General features: G+C 34.1%; 1 protein-coding gene across 1 annotated transcript in view; it reads right to left on the bottom strand.

Annotated features, from left to right (window-relative positions):
• Positions 1-25,831, bottom strand: part of CHD1 (chromodomain helicase DNA binding protein 1) — a 72,832-nt gene that overhangs the window by 42,973 nt on the left and 4,028 nt on the right. Inside the window, exons 3-5 of the mRNA XM_019727925.2 lie at positions 5,315-5,516; positions 3,627-3,764; positions 1,624-1,688 (exon numbers count right to left, since the gene is read on the bottom strand). Of these exons, the coding sequence (XP_019583484.2) occupies positions 1,624-1,688; positions 3,627-3,764; positions 5,315-5,516 (405 nt within the window). The remainder of the gene's footprint in view (positions 1-1,623; positions 1,689-3,626; positions 3,765-5,314; positions 5,517-25,831) is intronic.

Raw genomic sequence — 25,831 nt, 5'->3', positions numbered from 1 at the left:
ATTCAAATCCCTTTCATTTTAATTTTATAGAGATTGTGATTTTTAAAAATTATATCCTTCAGGACTGATTTTAAAAAATAGTACACGTTCATTAAGAAACTTAAGAAACTTAAAATATAGTATAGACAAATATTTTTAAAAAATCAGGCCACCTTAATATTCATGATTACCTTTATTACTATTTTTAATCTATTTAGTCTATTTAATTCCAATCAACATATACAGAAAAATACTAGACGCACGTTAATATTCTGCTATAATATAAATTTCAAATGAAAGATACACATTAAATTCTTATATATGTACTTATATCCTGTCTCATAGCCACTGCTTCTACTCCATTGCTATGTGTATGTCTTGCATCAGTGACTGTTATTGGTTATAAAATCAAGTACATATGATAAAATCTGGATTATGCTAAAAACATAACAGAGAAACAAATTCTTTTGTATCTTGAGATTTTTTTCAGAGGTTACACATTATAAGTAGTAATAAGCAGGATGTATGAAAAAGTCTCCATTTTATATTTTTTATAATATAAATCATAATGATTTTTATATCCAAGCAAGTCTACCCATCATCCTAAATTACTCATTTTTTAAAATATTCTTTGCCTGCACCCATGTTGAGTTTAGAAATTATTAACTTGGGGGAAGAATTAAATAGCTTATTAGACACAGCAGTTGGAAATACTCTTAGTGAACTAGAAGACCCATCTGAGGAGCAGCCAGTTTGTGGCACAGCAATAAAGGGATAAAAAACATGACACTGTAAGATTCATGGAGGATAGGGTGGAGGATCCAACAGATATATACAAAAGATATGATCCATGACAGATTCAATACATATATTCATTAATAATAGTACCAGATTTATAGAAAAATATCCAGAGACACAATGATAGAATTTTCAGAAACCAGTAAGAGATAGAAGTCTTCACATTAAAGATGCATAAAATTTAGAGCATAAAGTGGAATAGACAACAAATTCAAAGCTAGACACACCAAAATGAAAGTGCAAAATATCAAAGAAAACTGAAAAATAAGAGACACAGAAAGAACATTATTTTCTAAAAAGTCAGAAAGAAAAATAAACTCAAACCATCTAGGTATCTGAATTGAGAGTCTGAAGTACTCTTAACACTTTCTGGGTCAAGATTTTTATGAAATTACAGTGAGTTCTTAAATAAATTCTATAGAGGAAGTAAATTTCATATGAAGATGAAAACTGTAACTATTCACATAAATTAACAGAATCACCTAAAATCCATCATCAGCTGGTCCCTTACACACCTATACAGGTTTCCAAAGTTAAGATTTTCTGACATTATGAGTAGGAAGATTTTAAAAATCTATGTATACAGATTTTACATATATAAAATACATAAAAATATATAGGGGAGGGGGATATAGGAGATAAACGAGTGGCACAAAAACCTCAGGTCATCACAGAAAGATAAATGTTAAGAATTAATGGTTTAAATTGACCTAATAAAATGCCATGAACCAAGAATTTACAAAAGTCCACATTTGGCAACAACTTCTCATAAAGGAAGAAATAATACAAAATCATTAGGATTTCCCTGTTATGAAAGTAAGTAATCAGTTGAACAAAATGACATACTCTTTATGCTTTTTCCTTTTGACTTCACTCGATGAGTCATCAGAATCTTCACTGCTAGAGGAATCCTGGGGGGGAAAATGGTTGTTATTAATAATTACAATTTAACCATGATATCAAGTATTTCTTGCCATACTATTTAACGTTCATTTTGCTAATAACACTAACTATAAAACCTCTTTTTTTCCATGTTATTGTTATATTTATACCATTATTTAGCACATAAAGTAATTAATAATTTTACCACAAATTTATAACACAGCCAGTGAAATTAGGTAAATATCACAGTGTCAGATTTTTGTGTAAAACTTTAAAATCTATCATCTCTGTTACGTATAGGGGAACTCCCACAATATTGTCAGCTGATTTCTCAAGAGAAACTTTGCAGGCCAGGAGGGATTGGCATGAAATATTCAAAGTGATGAAAAGCAAGGGCCTACAACCCAAGATTACTCTATCCAGCAAAGCTATCGTTTAGAATTGACGGACAGATAAAGAGCTTCCCATACCAGAAAAAGCTAAAGGAGTTCATCACCACCAAACCAGTATTACAAGAAATGTTAAAGGGACTTCTTTGAGGAGAAAAAGAGATATGAATAATAAAATGGCAACAACTACTATCAACAATTACTTTCAATGTAACTGTGTAGATTAAATGTTCAAATCAAAAGACATAGTGTGGCTGAATGGAGAAGAAAACAAGATGCATACATATGTTGCCTACAGATTGAAAGACACACACAGACTGAAAGTGAAGAGATTGAAAAAGATTATTTCAAGAAAATGGAAACAAAAAAGCCAGGGTGGCAATACTTATAATCAGACAAAATAGAACTTAAAGCGTGTAACAAAAGACAGAACATTTCAGATACAATAGCCAAGATGTAGAAGCAACCCAGTGTCCTTCAATAGACAATTGGATAAAGATGGTATTTTACAATATATACAATGGAATATTGCTCAGCTATAAAAATAAATGAAATCTTAACATTTGCAACAATACCCTTCTAGAGGGTATTATGCTAAGTGAAGTAAGTTAGACACAGAAAATCAAACACATGATTTCACTTATATGTGGAATCTAAAAAAAATAAAATAAACTAATAATCAAAACAGAAACATCATAGATACAAAGAACATTTTGAGGGCTTCCAGATTGGGGGGGGGGGGTTAGGAGGCTGGGCAAAAAAGATGAAGGAATTAAGAAGTACAAACTGACAGTTACAAAATAGTCGTGGGGATGTAAAGTACCGCATAGGGAATATTGTTAATAACATTGTAATGACTATGTATGGTGACAGGTGGATACTAGACTTACCAGGGGGATCATTTCGTAAGTTATGTAAATATCAAACCACTATGCTATATACCTGAAACTAATATAACATTGAATATCAACAGTAATTGAAAAAAACACAAAACACACACACACACACAAAAGCTATCATCTTTAGAGACCATTATTGTCACCTAATATGGCCTCAAAAAGAAACCCTAATTGTTGGTATGTCAAATTTTAATATTTTTCTTCCCCATTAGACAGGCTTTGATACAGTTCTTCTTGAACATTTTTGTGGAAACACATGCATATATGCTCACATGCGAACAGGAATTACACTGTTTACAGCTGCAGACTATTCTTTTCAAAATATGTTGAGAATTCTGTGAATATTCTGTAAAAATAGTACAATATTTCTTAATTCATATGTGTCTGCATACATATGGGTTTGTGTATATTTTCCTAGTATTCACATTTAGTTTATTTCTAGTTTTGCTTTAATGAGCAAATGTACAAATTATCATTCCTTGCTGTGGATTAATCCATAAAGTGGAATTATTGGATAAAGTATGTTTATATTTCAAGACTCTTTATAACATATTTAAATGTAGTTATTTCCTATCAATTCTTTAAAAAACATTGTTTGTAATAATTTCTTAAGTACCTACTTAAATGATTGGGTATCATGTCTACTTTTAAAATAATAGCTTTCATAATAAAAACTCACCTCTTCTGATCCACTATTAGATGAAGCCTGATGTTGTTGTTGTTGTTGTTGTTGTTGTTGTTGCTGCTGCTGCTGCTGCTGCTTCTTGAGCATTGCAGATCTCTGAACAGCCAAAATACTAGGGCTAGATTTCCAAAACTATAATAGAAACATGAACCAGTGAAAGATGAAGTTTTGAAAAAAACTGAAAAAAGACTAATTCATTAAAAAGAACTATCAACATTTTTACTGCGTCCAAGTAATAAATTAAGACTATCTTCCTTACTCACATTATATACAATACAATATTAGTGCAATATAATTAAGATAAAATGTTAAGCTTTGGTTGTATATAAAAGCTTCATAGACAGACAATATTAAACAACATGTTCTTTGGTGTTACAAGTATTACTTTTAAAAACAAAGTAGTAACATGATACACGAGTGTTACTCAAAGTATGGCTGTCCATTTTTTAAAATTAGTGTGAAATGAACAGTTTGAGTCAGAATGCAAATCAACTATGAGGTGTAACAAAAAATACAGTGAATGTTTCCGTTTAAAAAATTTTATTACAGTAAAAGACATTGCAATTAATCCCCTTCAAAATACTCCCTCTCACTTCGAACACACTTATCCCATCATTCTTTCCACTTTCGGAAGCAGTTCTGGAAGTCCTCTTTCATGAGTGTCTTTAGTTTCACCGTCATGGCTGCCTCGATGTCCTGAATTGATTCAAAATGTTTACCTCTCATAGTCATTTTGACTTGGGGAAGAGCCAGAAGTCACACGGTGCCATTTCCAGTGAATAAGGTGGATGAGGACACACCGTTGTAATGTTTTTATTTGACAGAAATTGCCGTACCACAAGCAATGCGTGACATGGAGCATTGTCACAATGGACGATGAAGACACTCACAAAAGGACTTCCAGAACGGCTTCAGAAAGTGGCAAGAACAATGGCTTAAGTGTCTTTGAAGCGAGGGAGAGTATTTTGAGGAGGATTAATGGCCATGTGTCTTTTACTGTAATGTTTTTTAATTAATCATTCACTATAATTTTCAATCACACCTTGTACTCATATGTCACTAAGCACGATTTTAGCTCAGCTGACCTTTTCCTTTTTTTGGTAACAATATTTTCTCCATGAAGGAAACTATGTGTTGATTTATATCTTGGCCCAAGCACCTTATTATGACTGGTACTCTAAGTAACATTACTGTATACTGTTATGAGGTGTAGACAAGTTTTAGTAAATTTTGTAGTAGCTTTTTTGAAACAGAATGTCCCTTAGCCTATTCTACCAACATCAAGAAAGCAGAGTTCTTCTGCTGTTAGCAATAAAGTATCTCATTTGAAGATCCTGAAAGTAGAGAACAGACACTGTAAGATTAACAAAGACTTTAATTTTTATCCATGAAACACTGAATATTTATGAAACACAATTTCTGCCTCAGAAAGTGGAAGAAAAGGTTTTATTTCTGTGTGTGTGTGTGTTTATTTTGTACTTACTGTTTCATAGTTACAGACTGCTTCTCTTCCAAGCTACTTATTCCAGATATTTAACCAAAACTTTGAAAATCACTAGTAAATTTTAATGTTTAAAATTAACGTTTTGTAAAAACTATATTAAGAATACTATAAATTAATGTTACAAATTTTCCCAAAGTAAACAAGAATTCTACCTTTCATTAGATACGTTATTTATTACCTCAGCTCCATCAACTTTCGGTGGTTTTGCTTGAACTTTGTTCTCTCGGGAAGTGTCTGACTCAGACTCTGACTGACTGCCCGATTCAGATCCAGAGTCAGAGTCACTGCTACCTGACTGGCTACTACTTCCATCACTACTGCTTCCAGAACTTGAACCAGATCCAGAGCCTGAAGCTGACCCAGAATCATCATCCGACTGGCTATAATTTGAAAAGAAACAGATTTCAAACAAAATTCATTAGGATTTTAACTTTTCTTAAAAGTCAGCAGAAAGTCCCAAATCATTAAACCTTGTTTATTTCATATTTCAACTTCTATCGCCAAATAGAAAAAGGAATTAATGTTAATACATAGTACTAACTGACATGGTCGATAGATTTTGTACAGTTTTGGCTAAAACATAAGCAATCAGATCACAATCTTCCTACAAGATAATGAGCATATTCGACCAAGTATAAAATCCTGGGCTAGAAATTTGGGAAGTTTAAGACAGAGGGTTATCTTTAAAAGACTATTTAGTAGTACTAAATATAAAGTAGGAATTGTGTGAAGGAAAAGTTAAAAATGTGTTGAAAATTCTCATACTAACAGGTAGAAAAGAAATGTATTTGTAGTGTCTACTTGTTTTCAAGTTTATAGCTCTATGGTCTATCATTTCAGGGACATGTAATTTATTATAATTAGGCTATGATAAAATATAGTGTATTAAAAATAAATGATCAGTAATTGCTTCTCTGAGAAAATCACTGACTGTCATGGTTCAACAGTAATAAACCTGAAATAATAGCAAATCCTCACAATCGTTCCTAACTTCTATACACACATGTGGAAGCAATTAATAGTTGATTTGGAAACTACCATTTTCTATATTACTAATTTTCAGTATAGGGAAGCCTAGAAATGGTCTGAACTGAACAACTGATTGTGTAAATTATTATCTCCAAGGCCATTTGGTCACATGGTATTCTCATATTAACTGTTAAAAACTAGGGCACTAAATTTTTGATACACGTGGTAGATAGCTTTTGATGTAATTTCATCTAGCTTTATGAGACACAACAGGTAATGTAGTTCATGTATATACAGAAAAACCCAAAGCTTCAAATCCTCTGCCGTAATTTTCAGGAAAACCACCAGATGGAGGTATTACTCTATGAAAATAGACTGCAATATTAAAAGTATTTCATTTCTAAAAGTAATTTCTCCTTTTCTAGAGCAAGGAGTTAATGGTTTCTACATGGAAACACAGACATAAAAGTTTGCAAGAAGGTTTTTGATTCCAAAAGTTAAGTATAAATGAAAATGCTTAAAGTGCAAACAAATATATACATATTTTTAAAATCTGGAAATCTAGTGGAATATTTTTCTTCATAGAAACAAAAAGTAAACAAAAATTTGCCTCTTAAAGGCTATCATATCAAAATCACTTTGCCTCAATTTCTACCTCTGGTTATATGGTTCTGAGGTCAAAAACAGCATAGTACCTTTTAATTAAACAAACAAAACAAACAAACAAAACAAAACTTTCCATATTTTACTTGGGTACCCTGAGAGAAATTTCAGCAAAGTATTAGAGAAGATATTTTCCTTATACACAATTTCATTTCTCCTTTAACCCTCTAGATAAAAGACATCTTTCACTTATTCAATAAATTTTAGGTACTGGGAAAACAGACGAGACAGTCCTTAACATTAAAACAACTTCTAGCCTGGTATGTCAACCAATAAATACTATTCTGTGCTGTTTAAGATAATTGATCCAGGTGTATGGGGAGCATTTAAAATATGATCAAGTTTGGTACAGTAATAGGGAAACATTTAGAAGAAAGTGATATTGAACTAATTCTTTAGAAAAAAATAACTAGGTTGAAGGGGTATCACTTTAATTACTCATACACGTCTTGAGGGTACCGTTTATTGTTTCCAGAGTATCTACCATAGTATCTTTCACAGGTGAATACTCAATAAATACTTGAAAAGTAGATGAATGAATGATTGAATCTGGAGGACTATCATGGGCCTTAATTATAACAGTTATATCTTCACATCTTAATTATATCTTAACTATCCATTCAACATGAATAGCTAGTCAAAATTCCTTGTTAATAAATCAAAATTCTTAAGTGAATGTAGGAATCTTTCTTTTCATATTCTTTAGGCAGAAGTAGTTCTGACTAGAGATAAAAGTAAACAGCGTTAAGTCCAGGCTACTCTAATGGCATTAGGTTTATTATCAGAATGCCTTTACCTTAGGTATTAGAACTTTTTATTTTTATTTAGTTGTTCTTAGTAGGATTAAGAATATATATAAAGAATAAGTAAGGAATATCTTATATACTGCCATAGAATGATCTCCAGGATATAGCTGAGAAAAAGAAAAACAAGATACAAAACTGTTTATAGCATGCTCCCTCTCATGTAAGAAGGGAAAAACATTTATACATCTTTGCTTATACTTGAAAAAAAAATGATGGTAGCATAAACCAACAATTAAGTTAAAAATCCCTACAGAGAAGGGAAGAGAGGAAACATGGACTGAAATAAGTCATCATTTTTTGAATCATGTAAATGTTTTATATAATTTATTTAAAAGAAAATCCTAAAAATTGAAATATATATATATATATATGTTAAGAGAAAAATCTATTCAAACATAAAATTTTGAGCTAAAATAGATGAAAAGCTGTTCCTAATAAAGTAATTCTATTTCAGCCCATGATGCAAATGCTCCTTCTAGAATAAAAAAGCCTGAGGCAAGGTGTAACTTTCTAAGTCTCCGTGTTTCTATAACAAAGTTCAAACACCTATGAGGCCATTCAGGAATCTCTCTGCCAGTTGCCCATTTGAATCCTTAGTTCTAGCAAAAGCAAAATACTTATGCTAGTAAATCTCTGAGAGCCAGTTTCTCTTTCTATTTCCTGCTTTTGCGCTCTCTCTCTCTCTCTCTCTCTCTCTCTCTCTCCCCTCCCCCCCCTTCCCTGTTTTCCACTACATAATTTCTATTATACTTGGGCACTTCTTCAACAAATATCTCCTGAATCCATTCTCAAATCAACATTAAATTAGGTATCCTTCTTCCTCAGCACTCCCAAAATATCCTATACATACTACTGTTTTTGCTGTGAGAACACCATGCTATAATCACTGTAATTTCGTTTTCTTTTGTTTCTTGGTACCCTACACCTTTGGTATCCCACCGTATGTTTCTGGAGTGTTGGGATTTTCACTTGTTGCCCTTTGTATTTTGAGCACTAAATGAAGAGCTCAGTATATATTTGATGGGTGAGTTTCTTGGTTTCAAATGACACTAATGAAATTATTTGCTTTTATCTTATAATTTGTGTATAGTTTCAAAATAACAATACCATTTTTATTAAAGATATGATTACTAAATGTTAAGATTTCTTTATAATGCGTTTTGTCCTTCAGGAATACTCACTTCCATAATCAACTTTTTGCTATATAGTCAACTGAAATAATTTCTGTATGGCTACCAATTTGGATTATTAGGGTCATTTGCTTTTTATCATTTTTAAGGACTGCTTTTTATTCTTTTGATTAAAAAGACATGACAGCCAAATGCAATTTGTGATTTTAGACTGGACCCTGTACTAAAAGATGAACTGGGATGATTGACCAAACTGGAATACAGACTGAAGATTAAAGTATTGTTATCAATGGAAATTTTCCTGAATTTAATAACTATACAGGGCTTATGTAAGGGAATACCATTATTCTTAGAAAAGATATACTGAAGTATTAATATGTAAAGAGGCATGATTTCTGCAACCTATTCTAAAATAATTCAGGAAAAACAAATATGTATTACATATATATTGTGTATATTTTATATATATATATAGAGAGAGAGAGAGAGAGAATAACAGGGAAATATGGCAAAAATTTAAAAATTAGTGAATTTGGGCAAAAGATATATAAAGAAGTTCTTGGTAGTATTCTTGTAACTTTTCTGTAATTGGAAATTAATTCAAAATAAAAATGTTAATAAGCAAAGAAATATTAGTCCAATACCACAAGCTTTTGTCAGTAATAGTCAATATTGTGAAATTTCATTTGCGGTAGTAAAAGGTACAAAGATAAGGAAATTTAAAAGCCACAGAAGTCAAATGATTATGAAACAGGCAAGTAAGTAAACATTCAGTGGCATGAAAAATAACAGTATGTACTATACAATCAGTTACTAAAATGGCCAAACTAGAAAGGTAGAAGTATAAAAACTGCATAAAGCTTTTCCTTACAGAGACCTGAAAAGGCAAAAATGGTAAGGAAGGGAAATTAAAGACCAATGGTGTACGACAGCTGTCTCAGAAAGTGCTAGTTGCCTAATTCAGCATGTCATCTTCTTTTCCTTAATAACATAAATTTCAATGTTATGGTCACCCAGTATGAAAGAGTATATAGCACAAACTTTCAGCAACTAAGCGTGGCTATTAGCTTAAGTTCTGACAAATGAGATGAGACATGAGCAGAAATGTTGAGTTGTTACTTCCCAAAAGGCTGTTCAGTAAAAATAAAATAATGTTCTTAGTAACTTGAGTGACCAGAAAAAATTAATATTCTGTTCAATAATAAAAACATGAAATCCATTTTTAAATTGTTCCTGCAAGTTAAATTTTTAGATGCTTTATTTAGTGCAGCTATCGTCAATAGTTTACTTCCTCATGAGTTCCTTTAAAATGTTACAATTCTGTATCTATGGATTGGCTTAGAGAAAAGGTTCTCAAAATCTAACACATCAAGATCACCATCCCTCTCCAGTTTTTCATTGCATATACCCATCCCATCCCATATCCTGTGGTGCCGGCAGCTCTAAGACTGATGACTTTGTGAGTTTTAATGGCTCACCTTTGTTCTTGGGATAAAATGACTAAAGTTTGATCTCTGCCTACCTCACCAACTTCAACTTCAAAGCCCTCTCCTATCCCAATTCTGCACACTACCTTCACTGACTTCCTTCAGCCCTTGAATTTGCAGTGCTCTCTCACCTTACAGCCTTGGTATAAAGCAATTCTCCCTACCTGCAAAGCTTGTTAACCCTCACCCCACCTTCTTCCCTAGTACTCCAACTACTCCACTCATCCTTCACTTCTCAAACTGAGCTTTTCCTAGACCTCCTCCCTCAGACTGCGTAAGACACCCAGAACACTTATTACGTGCTTAAATATAAGAGTAGGCTAGTGTGAGCGTTGGGGTGTTTTGCTTAACAACCATATCCCTAGTTTCTAGCACTTTACCTGACAGACAGAAAATATACGTATTTGTGAATTAATAAATGGTTAATCCTACCTCCTCTTTGCTTTTTATTCAAAAAACACAATAAGCCTAAGTCTTTCATACAAATTTTCTTGTTCTTTCCTATTGGTTTCTCTTTCTCTACTTTTCTTCTTTTGTATTTCTTTCTTCCTTCCTCCAAGTCATCTAAAACTGTTTGGGGGGAAATAATTTTAAGAAGTTTCTTTTGAACAATCAGAAATCTGAAAACACTGGGTCCACATCCCACATGGTCACAACTGTCTATACCTAAGTAGCAGTGGTTCCTTTCGATGATGCATATAATCTCCAAGTCACCTGTTATACCCTCCCCCTCCCACAAATGTCTTATACCTGGAGAGTTTCATTGATTTATGTTATCTGCTTGGTCCTTATGGTCCTTTCTCTCACTTATTCCCTAATTCAGAAAAAAATATAAATAGCTCTTTATAGCCTACAAAATATTTTCATAATGTATTCCATTTTATCTTCACAACAAAAAAAGTCTTTGAAAGCACATATAGGGAGCTTTTCTAGACTCTTTTCAGAGGAGGCAACCCTTCCGGTCCCAGCTTTAAGGAAAACTTAATTCCATAGTCAAATGCTTAGTTCCAAACCCAACCTCCAACCGCCTGAACCCAACCCCATCCTCCTAACCTGAGAGTCTATATCCCTCCAAATATCCCGTGCTACCACGTTTGCTCAGAGCTTACTGCTTCTTACTCCGAGTTCCCTTTTGTTCCTGGCATGTGAAAGTTTTCTCTAAGCCGTGTGTCTACTTCTTTTCCCTTTGCTGTTTTATTTAGCATTTTCACGTGTTTGTGAGTAAGAAGTGCTTGCGGAGTCTGAGTCTATATTAGTTCAGTGCAGCATATGATGGAATAGCATCCTCCTTTCTCTGTACCCAACTTTCCACTCAAATCAGTCCTTTGAACTAAAGAAAACACTAAGACCTACACATGATACATGAGAACAATGTATTCTCAAGTGAATAAACAAAGATTCTTCTATATTACATGGGGGAAAAAAGCCTTAAATATTCTTTACTTTTTTATCACAGGACTTGGAAATTAGTCTGCAATGGAACATAAAGGAAGAATAAAAATAATGAACGACCTAAGAAAATGGTAGTAATGGACAGCTGGCTTTCCTGACCACCAGATCAGAACAGAAGAAATGGCCCTGATAAATCTTGGAATAGATCAAAACACTCAAGAAAGTTGTATTGGACTGGGGGTAAAAGTACTGAGAAGGAATGAGAAGAACATTTCAAAATAGTAGCACTGAAATACAAAAAAAACCCTGTATATTTAAACACTATATGTAAATCAGATTACCTGTATCAAAGGCTTATATTAGTGATTTCTCATTTTAATGCTATTAAATAATGTACCCATTTATTTACTTATTTTATTCCTAGTACATAAAGGGTTTCTTTCTAGTTGATGACATTTCCTGAATACTTTCCTTATTTTAAAAAAAATGGGTAGTAGTATTTAGATGGATTAAGACTCTGGGGAGGAAGGGTAGGAATGCTATAGCATACATTAATAGAAGGTAAACTGCTTTTCCACAGAAATATAATAGAAAATGGTGTGCCTGACACAGTAATACATACACAATCAAAGAACTGTATTTATTAGTCTAAAGAACAAGCATACTGCAGTAAATTCTCATTTTATGCTTTGCTCCCTTCCCCTCTCTACTGCTTATTAATGTCATTCAAAAGGAGTTTTGGGGGGAGTTTTTGAATTTTTTTGACAAACACTTGTGGGGAAAATTCAGGGATAACCTAATGGTGTTTTGGAGTTCAATCTTCACTTATTTTCTCCTAGCTTTCTAACCCTTTCTTCTCTTTGTAATTATATCTATACACCTATTAGATGAGCCTTGGGTTTCTGCCACATAGAAATAATAAACATACTTAAGGATTACTGTGAAGATTAAAAGATGTAAAGCATACTATGTATGACATATAGGAGTTCAATATTGATAGCTATTAGGGAAAAAAAAAAGAAACATTCATCTTTTTCTTGAATTCAAGATCAGATTCATTATTTCCAAGTTCACTTTTGGTGATTTTTGGGTTGTCATAATTATAAATATATAAAATGTCTATGAATAAAACCTATAGACATACTAAAATTTTCAAAACAAATTATTTAATGAAAAAAAGGAAGACATGGTGATTACTAACTGGTGCTATGTGCCATACATTTGGTTCTCTTTACTCCTTTCATTTTCATACAATAAACAAACAGTGGCTCAGAGAAGGCTAAGTGAAGAAAACAAACACCAATACCATAATTAAGTAGACAAATTATGAACACATATGAAGAACCGAAAAAAAAATCAGAAAAATGAAAGCCCCTAATGTTTATTAGGATGACAGGAGTGATATATTTTAAAACAATATCCTTTTATGTTTGCGCCACATATATGTTGGCTACTTGCCCCTTCCCACTCACCCAGTATCCATTTTCTGTTTTGCTCTTTAGTGTTACATAACTTCGCTCTTCTGCTTTTCAGTGGCACATGCCCCCCCAGCTATAGATTGACTGTATTTCCCAGGCTCTCTTTCAGCTACATATGACCATGTGAACAGGTTTTGGCCACTGGGAGATGGCTAGAAATGATGTGGGAGATCAATGTCACAGACTTAAAAATGAAATGGCTTTCCTTAAATCCTCCACATCCCCATCTCCTTCCTGCTGGCTGACAATGGCAACCACTGGAACAATAGAAGCCATACATTAAGGGTAACAAAGCTGTCCCACTAGCCAGAGTACCTGGGTAACTTCTTGGGTTAGAGTTCACTTCCCTGAAAGTGAAAAAGAAATAACTGTATTTGAGTCCTGGTGTTCTGAGGTCTCTAGTATATACAGGATCTTAATTAGTTCTCTAATATTATAATAATGTGCTATAATAATGTGTAAAAAACATTTTTGAAAGAATAAGTATTGTGCATATATAATTTGAATTCATTTGTTCATCTCTTCAACTAACAAATACTGAGCAAGAGTTTCTAAATAGGAACAAAATGCTATGGAAAAAAGTAAAACTTATTAGAAAAATATATGTAAACATGGATCAATTTCTAGAGTTGAGGGAAACAGAAAGAGGAGCAAGACTTCATGGAGGGAGTGACTCTAGAGCTCTGTATTGGTAGCATACCCCATACTTTCACCCCTACAGAACAGTTCCTCTCAGAAGCAACGGATAAAACTTCTCACTCTTTTAAGATTACTCAAAAACATTGTATCTTCTATGCAACCTTCTCCAATTTCTCCAGACAGAGGTCACTGTTCCAGCATATATTCACAATATTTTGTTCATGCTATTAATAATTCCCTCACAACATTACAATTATTTTTATACACATATCTGTCTTCTAACTACACCCTGAAATTCATTAAGTTAGGGACTTAATTTTAGCTATTTTTATAAACCATTATCCATTTTAAAAGGACTAGGGAAACAATGTGAAAATTAGTAGGTATTGAGTAAATAACTTACAATTAAAAAAAATGAATTAGTGGCCAAAGGCAAAGGCTTTCAAACTTTTTGGACCATGACTTAAATAACAAATGCATTTGATATCATGACGCAGTACACACATATGTGCACACATGTAAACAAGTTTGATGAAATACTCTATAAGAAAAACACTCTATTTTCTATTCTTGTTTATTTTTTTTCACTTAAAAGAAATATCTGATCATGATCCTCCAATGTGACGCAACTCCCTATTTAAAATATATTAGCCTAGTCATTTAGGAAATGAGAAGGGTTCAGCTAGAGGATGACTAAGATCAGACCACCTTTAAATTCTATAAAATTATATTAAAATTTGCTATCCACATTATCTTTTACTATAAACCATAAAATAATTGTCAAACATTTGAGAGATATCTAGAAAGTATCTATCTACCTGTATGGTTCTGGAAAACAGTGCCATGGTTTGTTAGGAGCTGAACAAACACAACAGTTCCTTTTAGCATTATAAATTACCAATCCAAGACAAAATTCTATTCAAAGTAAATTTTCTTAAAGTATGATTCTATCACTTTAAAGTCTCTAAATGAATAAATAAGAATAAAATTGCTAGAAATAAAATAAAATTGCTAGAATAAAATATGCTGAAGCTAGATGATGTGTTACCCTAGGAAGGGTAACATCTAGCAAGACTAATAGCAAAGATGATTATTTGGCTTCAGTCATGTTGACTCTGAAGACACTAAATTCGAAGTTTCTCTAGTAAGCATTTAGGAATTAGATAAGAAGGGCTAAATAATAGTTCAATAAAACATGAAATTTTCTGTATTAATGATATAGTAAATTACTAATTATATAATTTATAACAAGTAGGTAAAACTTGGTAACATTGTTTTCCTCATTGGTAGTACCTACCATGTGGAAGTCTAACACACATAGAAATCATGTTTTAAAATAATCTTTAAGTGAGAGGGGGCAGTAGTAGGTAGAATTTAGAAATTAAACTGGATTGGCCCTGAGATAAAATATGCTGAAGTTAGATGATGTGTACATTAGGGTTTTACTATTGTTACCACTTTTGCATATGCTTGAAATTACCCACAATTTTTAAGTTAGCACAAACAAAATGTCTACATTTAAAAGTTCAATTTTAAAGAAATTATCCATTTGATTAATTTGCTTTGTTTTAAAAGAAGGTTTTAAAAATATTTGTGCTCTTAGATTACTTTAATCAAGTCACAAAAATACAAAGTTCCCATGCTTTACTTCATAACAAAATTATTTGTAATTTGGTATTTCATCAGTCTGCACATACCCATGGGAGTGGGCTGCACATAAGAACAACCTCCATGCTGAGTCATTAAGTGAAATAATCAATGTAGGATAGTATGACTGAGATAAGCTACCGCACACGAGGCCAATCCTTTGCTATAAAATACATGCCAAAACTGAAATAGGGAGAAGATAATTTATGTTTAGTACTCGTGTACAGCTAATCGTAATTCTTTTCTTATAAAATTTCTTTTCAAATCAAACTTCTTCCTTTTATTAATGTAATCCAGAATTTATTCATTTAGAACTGGGAACATTATAGTCGTTGGATCAAATGGCAATAACCATAATCTACCTCAAGCACAAAAACAAGAAGTCTTCCGTGAGGGAATTTAGGCTGTAACTCCACTCTTCTCCAATGCCCCCATTCCTTTATATAAAAACTTTTAAAATATTTTTTTTGTTTCAGGTACAGTTGATATACATTATAATATTAGTTTCAGGTGTATAACAGTGATTAAACATTTATATAACTTATGAAATGATCACCCCAAAAAATCCATTACTCATCTGACACCATACATAATTATTACAATACTACTGACTATATTCCCCATGCAATACTCTACATCCCCAGACTATTATGTAACTACCAATTTGTACCTCTTAATACCCTTCACCCTTCATCTACTCCCCCTGTTACCCCCCAATCCGGCAACCATCAAAATGCACTCTGTATCTATGAGTTTTTTTATTCTGTTGTACGTTCAACCTGTTCTCTAGATTCCACATATTAAGTGAAATCATGTAACATCTGTCTTTCTCTGTCTGACCTACTCCACTCAGCAAAATACCCTCTAGGACCAACGATGTTGTTGCAGATGGCAAGATTTCATTCTTTTTTATGGCTGAATAGTATTCCATTATATACATGTACCACCTCTTTAACCATTCACACACTGAACACCCAGGTTGTCTCCATATCTTGGCTATTGTAAATAATGTACATATGGATGCAAATGTCCCTTTGAAGTAGTGTTTTGGGTTTCTTCGGATAAATACCCAGAAGTGGAATTACTGGGTCCTTCTTTGTCTCTCATTATAGCCTTTGTTTTAAAGTCTATTTTATCTGGTATATGCATTAAGTGCTGCTACCCCAGCTTTTTTTTCATTTCAATTTTCACGAAATGCCTTTTTCCATCCCTTTACTTTCAGTCTGTATGTGTCTTTCGATCTAAAGTGAGTCTCTTGTAGGCAGCATACATAAGGGTTTTGTTTTTCTATCCATTCAGCCACCCTGTGTCTTTTTATTGGAGCATTTAATCCATTTACATTGAAAGTATTGTTGATAGATATGTAGTTATTGCCATTTTATTATTCTTATTTTATCTTTTTTCCCCCTTCTTCTTAAAGAAGTCCCTTTAACATTTCTTGTAATACTGGTTTGGTGGTGATGTACTCCTTAGCTTTTTCTTGTCTGGGAAGCTCTTTATCTGTCCTTCAATTCTAAATGACAGCTTTGCTGGCTAGAGTAATCTTGGTTGTAGGTCCTTGCTTTTCATCTCTTTGAATATTTCATGTCAATTTCTTCTGGCCTGCAGTTTCTGTTGGGAAATCAGCCGACTGTCCTATGGGGGCTCCCTTATAGGTTAACTGCCTTTCTCTTGTTGCTTTTAAGATGTCTTTATCTTTAACCTTTGACATTTTAATTATGGGTCTTGGTGTGGGCCTCTCTGGGTTCATATTCTTTGAGACTCAGCGCTTCCTGGGCTTTAATGTCTGTTTCCTTCACCATGTTAGACAAGTTTTCCGTCATTTTATCAGCTAGGTTTTCAATTCCTTGCTCTCTCTTCTTTCTGGTACCCCAGTTATGACAATGTTGGTACACTTGATGTTGTCCCAGAGGCCCCTTAAACTACCCTCAATTTTTTCTTTTTGCTGTTCCAATTGAATGTCTTTTGCTACCTTACAATTTGCTGATTCAATCCTCTGCTTCATCTAATCTACTGTTGATTCCCTCTAATGTATTCTTCAGTTGTTGTATTCATTTCTGGCTGGTTCTTTTTTGTTTTCTATCTCCACTTTTGTTTCCTCTTTATTTCTTTGTTGAAGTTCTCACTGAGATCACTGAGCATCCTTACAACCAGTATTTTCAATGATGCATCTGACAGATTGCTTGTCTTCTTTTTTTTTTCTTGTTTTGGAGCTTTGTTCTGTTCTTTCATTTGGGAAATGTTTCCCCGTTTTGGCTGCTTCCTGTGTTTGTTTTTATGCATTAGGTAGGGCTACTGTGTTTCCCAGTCTTAACGGAGTGGCCTTATGTAGTAGGTGTCCTATGAGGTCCAATAGTGCAGTCTCCCTAGTCACCTAAGCTGGGTGCTCCAGGTGTCTCCCTTGTGTGGGTTAAGTGTGCCCCATTGTAGTTGAGGCTTGGTTGCTGTTTGCACATCAATAAGAGGGACTGACCCTCACGATGACTGGTTTTGAGGACTCGCAGTGACTACGATGTAGCAGCTGTTGTGCAGGGCTGACCCTATGGAACAGGATTTGCTTCAACAGGACTCTGATGCCTGCCCAGTCTGCCCTGTGGGTGTCTTTGTGGAGGTGGCTGAGTGGTGCTCTGCTGTGGTCTGAAGCTGACCACCAGGTGTGTTAGTTTTGGGGCCTCTTGGGAGGGGGCTCTATTGCAGGTCAAAGTCAGTCACTGCCTGTGTCCTACCCAGGGACACTTGGTATGAGCTACAATGTGGTCTGCAGATGATTGCCATTTGTGCTGGGCTTGGAGGTGCCTGGGAGAGGCTAAGCTGTGAACCAAGGCTGGCTGCCACTAGTGCTGGGTTTTGGGACTTCTTAGCAAGAAGTATGGGGAACACTAAGGCAAGATACTGCTTATTCAGCATTTGTGAACCTTTGACATTTTAGAAATGTCCCCAGCATGAGCCAAAACAGGCTGTTTGTATGGAAAAGCCACTGGAAGCAGCTTGGGTGGGCCTGCAAGTTGTGGGTGGGTTATCAGGGAATCACCAGGGTGGGGTGTGTGGTATTAGCCAGTTGATTGACACAGATATGGCAGTCACTTATGTTCGCATGCTGGTTGGGGGGGGGGGGGGGTTCAACAAAGGAACAATGGCTTCTGTCAGTACTTCTAAGAGAAAGATGCCCCTCCAGCCCTCGATCTGAAGCCAGACGATTCAGTTTCTCCCCGTATGTCCCTAGAATTTTTTGCACTGCTGCCCAGCCCTGCAGCTCAGAGTGAGTGAGTCCATCAGCAAGTAAGTCCATACATGGGCCCTTTAAGAGAAACGCCTGGGACTCCAGCAGCCCTCTGTGTCCCTCAGTCATAATTTCTGCCAGTTTTCATAACCAAAGTTATGGGGACTTCTCTTCCTGGCACTGAAGCCCTGGGTTGGGGAGCCTGGTGTGAGGCTAGGACCCCACACTCCTCAGGGATACCTCTGCAGCCAGGGTATCCCTCCCAATTTTACCCAACACACACGGGAGTGGGGCCAGCCTGTTCCTCATCGCTACCTCTCCTACCAGTTCTGATGTGGCTTCTTGTGTATAGCCTTAACTATAGAATTTATGTTCAGCTAGACTTTGGGTAATTTTCAATGATGGTTTTCTGTAATTTTGATGTGGTTGTGAAAGGAGGCAAGCACAACATTTACGTACTTTGTTATCTTGACCAAAACTCCCCAAAACTCTTCAGTATAGTATTTATTGCCTTCTAACATCATTTTTCCTGGGTATAAAAGTTACTCTTTGCTTTCTTGCCTAAGTTTGTCAATATGCCTCACCTTATAAAAGCCACATTGCCAGGACTTTTAACATACATAAAATTTAAGGTTACTAAGGTTTTAAAAGACCTCTCAAAAATGTTTTTTAAAACTTCATTTTAATATGGGCTTGATGCAGAAATTAACCATTTGTCTTATGATCAAACTTCTGTTGCCTATCTTTGAACTGCTGTACTGTATCTCTCTGTATTTACCATATCCACCTGATATTATAAATTTTAAGGTCTCTTTCTTGATTATAAACTTTAGAGAAGAATCTTAAATTTTAGTAAGTCAGGGTATCTACCTCATAGTAGTTGCTCAATCATCTCAAATAACTATCTGAGGAGAGAGAAATGTATTTCTCAAAGCAGCAACAGGACAGATGTAAAATTGTTAATGGGTATAATTTTCATTAAGAAAAAGGCTCCCCACTATTTTTGTGCTTTATGCCTCAACTATGACAGATACTGTAGATATTGGATTCCAGAAGCCAGTACTGCTTAGCCAGAACTTTGAGTATCTCTGTATTTTAATTTCAATGATAACTCAGATCTCACTTACTTGATTGTGTATTTAAAACTGGACATTCCATTATCACCTATGGATCATAATAATCTTTCTTTATGTTAATTTATAATTTTAAAACATGGTAAGATACTAAATAACTCCAGGTGACTATCCACACTAAAGAAACTTTTGAATGCAGTTTAACATTTACTTAAAATTGACTCTCACTAAGCTATTACCTCACATCAGTTGCAGTTAATATATTATTAAATACAAACAGCAATGTTTTCAGTCACTCATATATAAGAACTTGATTCTGGAAGAATAGATTCCCAGAATCTCTCCCTAAAACCAGTGTTTCTGACCAGTCCATTCACATGGGTAATACACTCCTCCCATGGGTATTTCGCAATATATTCAACTATGCTTTCTTTTTCCATCTGGGACTAAACCATACAAAAACTTCAGCATAACAGTAAATAAACCTCAGGGGAAAGAACTGCAAAGGTAAAACGTCCAACACATTCTCTTTATTAGGGAACTTGCACTTTATTACGGGACTATGACTTCTGTAAAAACTTTTATCTCCATCGCACTTCTTAATATACACCATTTGTTCTTCCTTTCTTTCTACATCATCTCTCATCAAGATTACAAAAGTTAAAGAGCTCCATAAAACTTCCCACATAGCCCACTACATTACTCTAGTAATTTGCCCTATTCCATTTCCTTTCACCTCACCAGCACACCTATATAGCCCCATGAATTTGAGTAGACTCACTTATTTGATCATGTATTTAAACCTGGCCATTCCATTATCACCTCTAGACCATAATATTTCTTCACGTTAATTTATAATTTTAAAACATGGCAAGATACTAAACGACTCCAGGTGACTAGCTTCACATATATGCATATGAATTTAATATGCATACAAATTTCCTGGGAATTTTGTTAAAGTGAGAATTCCAATTCAGTGGATCTGGAACACACAGGGGAACTTTCAGGGTAAAGGAATCTTTCTGTACAGTGCTGAGGTGGGAGATAAATGATTTTATCTATTCTATTTGCCAAAACCTATAAAACTGCGTCTCAACAAGTAAATATATGCAAAAAAAAGAAGAAAAAAAAGCAATCCATGTGACTAACGATCCCAGGATGGAATGCAAACTATGACAAAAGAATCTGACGTTATTACAAATTTATGGTATAGCCACAATGGAAGAAGGGGAAAACTAACTTGAGTAACTTGGGAAACAGTTTTTTGACTAGAAACTGTGAGACTAAATGTAACAGGAACTATACACTGTACAGAAACATTGTAATGTAGTTGGTAAATTTGTTCTGGGAGTATGGCTTAAAAATTCTGAAGCTGCTTTACTTATTTACTGTGGCTGGAGTACATGGATGGTACACGGTGGCAGCCAGGTCTCTCTGATGGAAATGGAAGTTATAAAGGAGCAAAAAAGGAAGGTTAGGATGAATCCTATAGTACAGAATTAGAGTTGGAGACGTCAGTACAAACTCATGTTCACCTTACATAGATGGACAGATACAGAAACAACTATAGATATGTAGGTACACATGGTTTAGTATACCTATATTACCTAGCTCTGTCCGCTCTGTCTGCTGAGATGGCCTAGAAACAGTGACACCTGAGTAGGAACAACCATACCCAGCACCCAAATCTTGGTTTCTGATATCCTTTACCCAACAAAAGGAATCAGGGTTCCTTGGAGAAATCGATGATTCTACGGCAAAATGATAGGAGGGTCTAAAAAAACACATAAGCCAACTTGAAAGAGAGCTCCCAATGGGCAAGCCTAGAACAATTTAAGCAACAAAATAAAAATCTTATTGAATTATAACCCAAAGTATCAAATACATAGGTCTATGCTTATATAAATGAATGATTGAATGGGGGACAAATGAGCTCTTTACAGAAGAATTCCATTTAATATATGTATATACACCGCCCCCCCAACAGAAGATGGAACTTAATTCGCACCCCCCTACTCCCACCCACTTGAGTAGGCTAGACAGTGACTTGCTTCCAAAGAATACAGTACAAAAAAGGAAAAACAATCAACTTTACAGTGGAAAAACCTGGCAAATACTACCTTAGCCAAGTGATGATGGTTAACATCACAGTAATGCCATATAGAGGTCATGCTCCCCACACAATGTGACTAGAAGAGCACTTCTCTGTGATATTCTTTCTAAAAACTGATAACCCGTTTATTCTAATAAAAATATGAGGCAAATCCATTGGGGGACAGACTACAGGATACCTAACCTGAACTCTCAAGACTGTTAAGGAAATCAAGGAAAGACTTAGAAACTCTCACAGACCAAAGGTCACTGGAGAGAGCTGACAACTAAATGCAACATGTACCAGTACCCTTGATTGAATCCTGGAATAGAAAGAGCACACTAATGGAAAAACCAAGGAAATCCCAGTGACGTCTGGAATTTAGTTAATAGTCTTTGCAAAAATATTTTTAAAAATAGCTATAAACCTTGTTTCCCCTTTTAGCAAGTGGGAACCATTAATACTATGTACATCACAGGAGTTTTGTGAGGATAAACTGTGATAAATTCATGTAATACACTATGAACTATGTATCATATCTGGCTCAGTAAGAGTAAGAGCTCAGTAATTATTGGTTGCCATTATTGATTTTAGAGAAATTAAATGTAATTCAACCTCTTGCTGGCATGGCCTATGATACCATTTTTTGGGGGATTCCCCAAAAATAAAAAGCATGTGTAATAAAAACAGCATCAATAACAAAAAAGAACAAACAGCAAGGTACTTAACGACTCCAGGTAAACAGCTCCATATAAATACATATAAATTTAATATGAAAACAGATCACTTGGGAATACAGTTAAAATGAAGATTCTGATCTAGTGTGTATGGGGTGCGGCCCAAGGTTTTCCATTTGGACAAGCTCCCAGGTGATGCCCATGCTGCTGGACCACAACTGGAGCTGCAACTTTTCTACTGCTTTTAAATTTTCCATAAAAAATGTAAATCGAAAGTCTTCTCCGTCTATTCTTTCTCTTTGCCACAAAGAAGTACTTTTATTTTTAAACACAGAACTGTTAGCATATGTAAGCCGCCAATTATCAAGATCTTAAATAAGCAACTACTTAGGCAGTACTGAAAACGGGCAATTACACATTAATGTTTGCCTCCACCTTATCTCATGCCTGTGTCAATAAAAGTAATGTCTTTGAAAGTCAAACCATATACAATTCTCTTATCCTTACCAGTTAAAAGTCTAAATATTTTGCAGTAATCTACATTAACCACAATCCTAGGAAATTCTGTGAAAATTTTAATTTAGTAAATTCTATTTGAAGAGAGTGTAACCTATTACTGACGCTCCTGCTTAACAGTTTCAGTTTTCCAAGCATAAGAAATGATCTTAGATGATCTTAGATTCAGTACCATGTACAGGTTATTTGAGGAAAGAAAAAACTAATAGGAAAAGATGAAGAAAGCACATATTGAACTGAGAAATAGGAATTAACAAAAAATGAGATGGAAAAGTCATACTTTCCTGCAATTAATGACATCACAGGAAATTTTAAAAACCAGTTCCCTTAACTCAATGATTTCTTGCCATTCTGGCTTTGTAATTTCACATTTTTCTGCTTCTTTAAAATGTTTCTTAGCACAAACTTTTGAAATTTAAGAATGAATTGACTTTTTTTTAAACTCTGAGGTAACCGCAAAGCAAACTCAGGAAACACCATTTTAACTGATACTGCATTTAAAATTTGTTCAAATTTATTTAGTGAAAAACTAACTGATTATGATGGCAAGAAATCTTTCTGATATGTGTATACATAAAAGCAATGTTTCCAAAAATGGTATATCATAGTGGTATTCAACAGGACACGAAAAGACAGATGGTGAAAACTATGGTCTGTGTTCAATTTAACTTTGATTTGGTGTGCCTTAAATTTAACAGGTCATTTAGAACATAGAGCTTCTCAAAAACCTTTAAAAAGCCTTTTAAAGACTGAATTTGTAAAAAGGAGATTTTCGTTTACATTTCCATTGATCCTATTTCCTACTCACTGCCTACCCTAAACACTTTAAAAGTTGAGATCCAAAGATTCTTGAATCATGGAACAGTAATAAAATATTTTCTATAAGCCAAGGGAATTTAAGTGCAACATAGTGTTTCTGTAAGTAAATATAAAATTTACACATATATATTTAAAACACATATAAATATATTAAATCAAGCATCATTAATGCTTTAAAAAGCTATAATAAAAAAATGAAAAGAATTCTAAAAATCAAGGTCAACAATGATCAAGTGACAGCTACCGATTAATTCTAAATGGCTAAGAACATTATTACACAACACCAAATAAGTTCCCTCACTCTGTAAGAATATTTCAAGAGCAAAATATATAGAATAATTTAATTAAGTGATTCAAATAAATTCTCAAATTTACATGGACTAACTTACATTACTGAAAATTTAATCTACAGGCAAGCAGAGAGATTCTTCTGAGTATTAAGCATGTATCAATCATCTAAAAATTAGCAAAATGTAACTGTATTTCTGGTCTTTACCTATAAATTTATTCCTGAAGTAAATCATCATTCAAGACAACTTTAAAATGAAAACTGTCTAAGTAGGATTTGAAAAACTTGGTTGCAAATAACAACGTAACTATAAATCCACACAGCTGAGAAATGATGCTGTGAAATCTTTAGAAAGCTTAACTTCAGTTATATAATAAACTTTGTGCTGAGTTGAAACTGATGTACAGGTGCATCCTGACCCACATTTCTTAGTAAATAAGTTTCAAAATTGACAGTTACAGCATAGGCAAAGAGACATTTTCCTGTGTATTCTTCTTCCTTTCAGTCAGTGGTTATAGAGAACTTTCCACATGGAAAGAATTAAAAAAAACAAAAACATTTTTTAATAGAAAGCTAATTACACCCACCAAAAATGCCAAATGACTTCTTGCTTAATTCTATCTCATTTCATAAACTTCCACAAAGGAAATAAAAAATCTGAAGGAAAAATACATTTAAAAATTGTAGCCAATAAAAATCCAATTTACAATGTTTAACACTTTTAAAAGCAGAGCATATCTCGCCTCTCATCATTCTTTATTAATATTCATAGTAAGGTAACTTTTGTTGTTTGTTTTTGCAAGAAAAGTCCTGTATCTATAAAAGTCACCTCCTTACTTTTTATTAAAAGCAGAGCATATCTCTCCTCTCATCACTCTTTATTAATATTCATAGTAAGGTAACTTTTGTTGTTTGTTTTTGCAAGAAAATTCCTGTATCTGTAAAAGTCACCTCCTTACTTTTTATATTAAGCACAATCTCCCTTCTCTGTACTGTCTTGTTATGAAAGCTTGGGGACATGGGGGAAGAACCTGAGGTTTAGTAACAATGACAGCAGAGCAAAGGAAAAGGATAGCATAACAGCAGTAAGGAAGAAAATGAAAGCAAAACAGAAGCAGGTCCTCCTGATAAACACCAAGGCAGTTGCAAGAACTAGATAACAACCACACTTCTTAGAAGGACATAAAACCCGTGTGGGAGAAATACTAGTTTAGAATAATGAGGGAATATGCTTTGCAATTATTTAAAATGAGCATGCTTTGTAAAAGAGTCCTATAAGTAAATCTGATTTCACAGTTTAATTTTTTTCACCTATACTATCAAATTTCACTTACTACTGTACTCCCCTTTGCTTTAGATATGGAAGCAAAATAAAAGATTACTATTAATAAAGCAGGTAATGGGTCAGAATATAACAGTATGTGATCACTTTGCATACTCAACTAGAGGATTTGCTCTCAAGAGTCTTATTTCCTATTTTGTGGGTAATTTGGTTCCTGTGTTTCCTCTAGATATTTCTACCTATTAACCATTTCATTGGTCACTAACGAATAAGAATGTGGACAATGTGACTATAATTCACTTACTAGTCAATATACCTATAGAGATTTGAATCAAAGCTGAGATTCAAGTTTTCTAATTTAGCATCTCAACTCGGATAATTCTAGTCAAACTCTGTTGTCTGATACCTTATTATATACTTTATAAAGCAGTAGGATGAAACTTCAAAATCATTTAGTGCAACTCTTCTTATCTTACAGCTAGTAAATCATTCAGAGAACTAGTGCAGAGATAGTAT

The sequence above is a fragment of the Rhinolophus sinicus genome, linkage group LG03 (genome assembly GCF_036562045.2).
Source record: "Rhinolophus sinicus isolate RSC01 linkage group LG03, ASM3656204v1, whole genome shotgun sequence".
In the NCBI taxonomy this organism is placed as follows: Eukaryota; Metazoa; Chordata; class Mammalia; order Chiroptera; family Rhinolophidae; genus Rhinolophus; species Rhinolophus sinicus.
Note: the sequence above shows the minus strand (reverse complement) of the source record. Positions and strands in the feature narration are given on the sequence as shown.